General features: G+C 38.0%; 1 protein-coding gene across 6 annotated transcripts in view; it reads left to right on the top strand.

Annotated features, from left to right (window-relative positions):
* Positions 1 to 2,799: 2,799 nt before the first annotated feature.
* Positions 2,800 to 6,000, top strand: part of KIAA2013 (KIAA2013 ortholog) — a 453,720-nt gene continuing 450,519 nt past the window's right edge. For 3 of the 6 annotated variants that reach the window (XM_044063036.1, XR_006363653.1, XR_006363654.1), the window contains exon 1: positions 2,801 to 4,396. In XM_044063036.1, the coding sequence (XP_043918971.1) occupies positions 3,439 to 4,396 (958 nt within the window). In that variant the 5' untranslated portion in view covers positions 2,801 to 3,438. Of the gene's footprint in view, positions 4,397 to 6,000 lie in introns of all 6 variants that reach the window. The other 3 variants (XM_044063035.1, XM_044063034.1, XM_044063037.1) reach the window with 2 other exon arrangements.

The raw sequence follows: 6,000 nt of genomic DNA, 5'->3' as shown, positions 1-6,000 counted from the left end.
ATAGGATATTAGAAAGGCTTGGAAAGAGAGACTGGACACCCAAATATGCAACAAAGTCTGGAAGATTTATGATTTTTGCTTGGAAATGTTTACATACATATTTTTATACCCCAAGTAGACTCCAGAAAAATTTCCTCAGGTAGATAGCAAATGTTGGAGGTGTAATGGGGAAGAAAGATGTAATTGGGAATATATTTTCTGGGAGTGCAGTGAGTTGACAGACTTTAAGGATTCCCTGCAGGATGCACTGTTGGAGATGCTTGGTGGGCAGATTGGTGTGATGATGGAAATTATTTTTCTGAGGTATGGTAATTATGGTGGTTGCCAAAAAGCAATTACTAGAAAATGGAAATCAGAATCTAAACCAACTATACTAGAAGCAGTGAATATAGTAACAGATAAAACAACTGGAAATGAGATCTTTAGAAAAAGGTAGGAGCAAACTACATGGGAAAATGGGAATTGTAGAGAAAATACATATAGGGGAGGAATGAGGTTTAAAAGAAGGCAGGACTTAAATGAGCTATGTAATGTCTGACTGAAAGGATTGGGAAGATTATAAGTGATGTGCAATGTTTGCAACTGAGAGTGTGTCAGTATGGTTTATGATGTAAAATGCTTACAACTAGGATTTGTTTTCATTTTTATAAATGTATGATTGCTTATGTTGTAATAGTTGGTTTAATAAAAATGTTTCTTGTTTAAAAAAGGGCAGGAATTAAATAATTTATGTAATGTTGCTTAGGTTATATGATATACAGCTATATGTGTGAAGCATAATGTTTGCTAATTTTAACTTGTTAATACAGTTTGATTCCATTTATATAACTGTAAATGTGCCTATGTCACAATAATTCAATAAAGGTGTTTTAAAAAAATCTTACATCCAGGAGGCCAGGGGCTGGAAAGGGATGTGGTGGGGGTGTGGTCATATGTAGTGCAGTCACCTGAGAGGGCCACCAAAATCGTCCAAACTGGGCCTCACACTAAGGCTAGCCCTGCTGCCAATGATCAGCCCTACCATTGGTCTTCCTCCAAAAGCTTTCATGGGCACCCCAAAAAAGAAATAATAACTTTTCAGAAATCAGCAACATTTCCTAAAGAAACTTAAACAATAAACTGTGGCAAAAGCAAACCAATTCAGGGGGTTGGTGGATGGGAATGGCTACTGAAGCAATGATCAGCTCAAACATTTACTGTTACTGCAAGAGCATTTTCACAACTTTACAGTGTTATTCGTTAGATCACTGCTGCAGTAGCCTAATCTATATGGGAAGATTACCAAAACTTTCAGAGCACAGAAGAAAAGTAGAGCAGAATCCAGGAGTCCTTAAAGATCAGCCACAGCAAAGCCCACCCTGGACTAACAGGAGGAGTCTTGATTTTAATGTTTGGTAAATGTGTTAACTGATAACAAAGTTGCTGCCTCTAATATACTGCTAGAGGTCCATCCTACAAATGTCACAGAAGTAGCCAAAGTTCAATCAGAGTGAGCCCTGATTAAAGTGTCTGTGGTGTGACAAAAAGTAATTGCCTCATATTTTTGCTGCATTCCTCAAAAAATGTTTTTCTTGTGAGCCATGTCAGACACTGCTGTTTTTTTTTGTTTGTTTCAAAGTGCACGTTGATGAAAACCTGCTGCTCTGACCCTCCCACTCAAGCATCCCTTTATACTTTTGCCCTGTCCCAAATAGGTTGCTTCATAGATTGCTACCAGGCTAATTGCGCTTGTTGGCCTATTATCCCCTGTGAGAAATCAAACACGGCACCTTGTGTTTGTAAGGTAACCACCATGTCAACCTCTGTTTTTTTTTCTGCACTGCCCTGCAGTTTACTTATCAACCTCTTAGAGAAAGAAATCTGGACAAAGCCATAAATAAATGTGCGACAAAAACCCAAAAAATAAGGACAATTTTAAAATATTGGTCTTACAAACTTAGAAAGTTGATAGAATAACAGGTTTGTATTAGCGTGAATGTTTTGAAGGATATGAAGACTGAAACGCAAATGTCTGTCATTATTTTCTAAATCCAGTATTTAATGTTTTACCACTAATTTGCCAGAAATCAAATTTTTTTGTAAAACGGACCAAAAGTATGAGGCCAAAATCTGGACATTCTGCGAAAATCTGTACAGTTGAGCGATACTGCAGTTATAACCGCAATTTATACATAGTCCAGTTGGGGGGGGGGGGGCTAAATATGGCAAATGTTCTGAGATTTTAGAACAAAAAATATTTCCACAGACGGTTGTCTTTAATAGTTACCTTGTAGCAGAAACGCCTACATGTTATAGCAAACAGCTTAAACAACTCACATGCTACAAGAATAAGATTATATTTGACAAAAAAAAATAAAGTTCTGTTCTTTGTATTGTCCGTTGCTACATTTTGTCCACAAAATATCTCACATTTCTGAAAAAAAGTGTCCTACTTTGGTTATTTGAGACGGTGGCGGCACGAATGACAAGTCAGTAGGATGATGTAAGATACTAAAAGTATTTAGAACGGTCCACCGTGCATCTGACCAACCCATAATGCATTATTTTCTACTGTCATACTTCTAAAAAGTATTTATATTACATTTTCTCTTTTAATATGACCAGATTCTTTTCACATTTGCAAGTCATTGCTGGTGTATCTTTGCGTAATCTGTTTTTCAAACTAAAACAATGACTCACTTCTTGTTTACCAAATTCACGTGCTAAATGACGACCTCGTAGTTTATGCAATGACTCTGAGTACACGTAGAATAAAAAGTGTAATTCACTTCCACAATCCGTATGACTGCAAAATTGCCGTAAAATTATGAGTTCTTCGCGACAGTTCCGGGTTTGGTTTATTTTTCGGCAAGTACAAGAAGTCAAATGACAGGGAAGTGAGAGCTTTCGCCAAGTTTGTTTAAATAAAGTGTCAAAGGTTTATAACAGTATTTATATATTGTACGATAGAGCCGATAAGGATATGGTTGAAAAGAAAGAGGTGACAATGATGAGAGAAGATAATACTAAGGGTTCAGAACTGTCGGTTAATAACCCTTAGCGAATTGAGAAAGAATGGAAATATTCTCAGTCTTAAAAAAGCCAGTGGGTGGCTGACACATGTTAGTACTGTACCTACGTTAAACCCGAACGAAGTAGTGAGGCACGAACCGGAAACGCACTTCGCTGAGAGATTAGGAGATAAGACTTCAAATGTGTTGCTCATAGAAGAAAAGTGTAACGTGGTTAGATGGGGCAAGCAAAGAAGAGGGTACGTGAAATGTGGAAACCGATTATAGGACTCTTGATAGTTGACTGAAGCTTGATAATACTGTTAATTGGGGTCACTGGATCTAAGGAGAATCTGGAGAGGATTCTAGGGTAACATGAGAGGATAGTCTGTGCAGAAATTTCTGAGAGCGAAAAAACCCTCTGAAGTAAGAGAGGATCGCCTGAAGAATGTGGCTCCAACAAAGATTAAAGGGATTTCCAGGAATCCTGTCCAGTAACTGGGCACGACGGATATTGGCAGTGTTTGCCTTATTTTTAATCTTTTTTTGGTATATCAGTTCAGATGGCTTATTTAAGTTTCTTTCCAGGTCTAGAGAACCCGGAGGTGTAGTTGGTACATGCCTTCAGACTGAAACAAAACAGTGGAATGCTCTTGTTGATCGAGGGGAGGTGGCCGTATCTCAGTCAGTGGGAGCACATGGAAGACTGTCGGGCCCAGTAGTAGTTGGTAATGGATATATTTTACTTGACATCGACTTAAACAGGCTTTGGATATCTTCTTTAGGATCTTCCTCTGTTTACGAGACTGATTATGTACCAGTAGTGGTCCTAAAGCCAGCAGGTATGCATGCAGGGTCTCGGAGTCTAGGTGTTTGGTTCAGGGATGGGGCAGTTCGATCAGTACATTGTATCCAGATTACAGCATCTCAGTCTTCTCGAGACTGTGTGGTAATCCGTGAGGAATTCATTGCTCATCGTAGTCGACCCCATCTGTTCATACAGAAATTCCACATAATAAATCCAAGTGATAAAACTGTTGCTTTTGATGTTTCCTCTCCATTATCATCATTTGGAAAAAAATTTTCTTCTAGCGTTGAAAAAGTGGAAGACAGAGAGTTTATCCTTTCTTCTGGCAGGGTGCTGACCAAAGAAGGTAAAATAGTACTTGTTGTTGTGGCAGCTAAGAAGATGGTGAACCATCTGCAGGTGACCTTAAAGTCAGAATTTACTGAAACCATGCTATCCGTAGTCTATACTTCTGATCCCATTGATTCTTCAAAGCTAGAAGAAACTTTCAGTAAACTGCGGGAAGCTGCAAAAAAGGAGATTGGAGAATTGCTGAAGTTGGGATTGGAAGACCTCTTCCAGGAGCACCAGCAAGTCTGGTCTGATTTATTTATATCAGGTAGAACTTCTCTCACATTTGTTAATGCTTAAAGTAAAATGTTAGGTTAATATCTTTTATTGATTGGTGTTTTGTTAGTCCTATGCTAGGATATCGTTTCTTCACATTTCTGACCTTTAACTTGGTGATCTGTGAACATTTTGTGAACTGAAATTTAGCAAGGATTTTCTTGATAACCCCACACATGTAGAATGGCACATGCAGCCCTCTGGTGGATAGGGTCTACATGCTGTCATTGATTGATTCTTTTTTCAGTTTGGGGTCCTTTGTTGTATTGGTATGTTATTGGCATCATACTAAATTAAGACACCCAAAGATTTAGAGGTTGTTATAGAAGCATTCACAGAGTTGTAGGTTTTAACATTCTTGATGAGCTGGTGAACTGTCGTTTGCCATTACTTGAGTAAAGCCATCACCAGAATCCCCCCTGCGTTTTACAGAAGGTGGAATATTCCTCCTCCACTTGTCTTTGAGATAGCCAGACAGGCCAAGTGGACTTCTTGTTTCTCTTTCCTCTTATAACAGACCCTCGGAAGTGAATATGTAATCTTTGAACTGTGTGACTTCTTGTAGTGTTTTCTGGATGTGAGCACACATCTTGACCATGAAGGACTTGTACAGCATCCAGCACCATTGTTGATTATTACAACCAGTTTGTTTCCTGTGGGGTCTAAATGGTGTTCACTTTTAGAACTTGAGCATTGCATTGCTGAGCTAGCTGACGAGTTTTGTCTTCCCACAAGGATGTAGTGTAGAGGTATGCTAGTCTAACACTTGTAAGAATATGTGTGGAATAAGATCCTCTATTGTGTTAGTTAATAGGATTCACATACCCACTTTTTATGTCAAAGTGCTGCAAATAAAATACCCTTTTGTCCTTGTGTATGATTATATACTTCACATTTTGATTTACTGCACTGATGAAAGCTTTTCTAGTAGCAAATCGATTTTTATATGAAGTAAATTTCAATTTGGATGAATCCTTACAGCAGGAGTAGTACTGGTGTTGATAAAGGATGGCGCATGTACCTTTTAGTTTTTCTGTGCTTTTTCCATTCTTTTAACAACTTAAAGCTGTACAATGGGTGCTTATATTTGGGGCAGTGAATGAAAATGTACAGAGAATCATATTATTGAAGAAATCTTTACTTTAATCCAAGATTTAAGCAGTATTTAACGTGCACATTATAAAATGGGGGAAATGGCAGTGGCAATGTCTTGAAAAGATCTGTGCTTTTTTTTCTCTAATATGTGTTCTACTACTACTGTAGTTGTAATACAACTGTAGTTGTACCTACTCAGCACAGATCCTCGTGGTGGCCAGCAGAGTAATCCAAGCTTCAGAGAGCTAAAAAAGCGACTTTACCTGATTTAAGTATAATTTTTGTGGCTTTCCACTTCTATTTATCTAGCAACTGTATTTCGCCTGCTTGCTGATACATTGTTACTGTTTTTCTGCATTTATTCTGTTTTTGCACTTGTTTCTCAGTTTGTTACTTTTAAAATCTGTAACTGTTGCAAATTGTTTGTGTAGGCTGTGATAGCCGATTTATAGCATTTATAAGTGTTTACTGTATCTGTTTCTGCTTGTTTTCTGAAAAAAA

Source organism: Protopterus annectens, chromosome 2.part1 (genome assembly GCF_019279795.1).
Source record: "Protopterus annectens isolate FY-2018-M chromosome 2.part1, PAN1.0, whole genome shotgun sequence".
NCBI lineage: Eukaryota > Metazoa > Chordata > Ceratodontiformes > Protopteridae > Protopterus > Protopterus annectens.
This window is presented reverse-complemented; position numbering and strand designations above follow the sequence as displayed.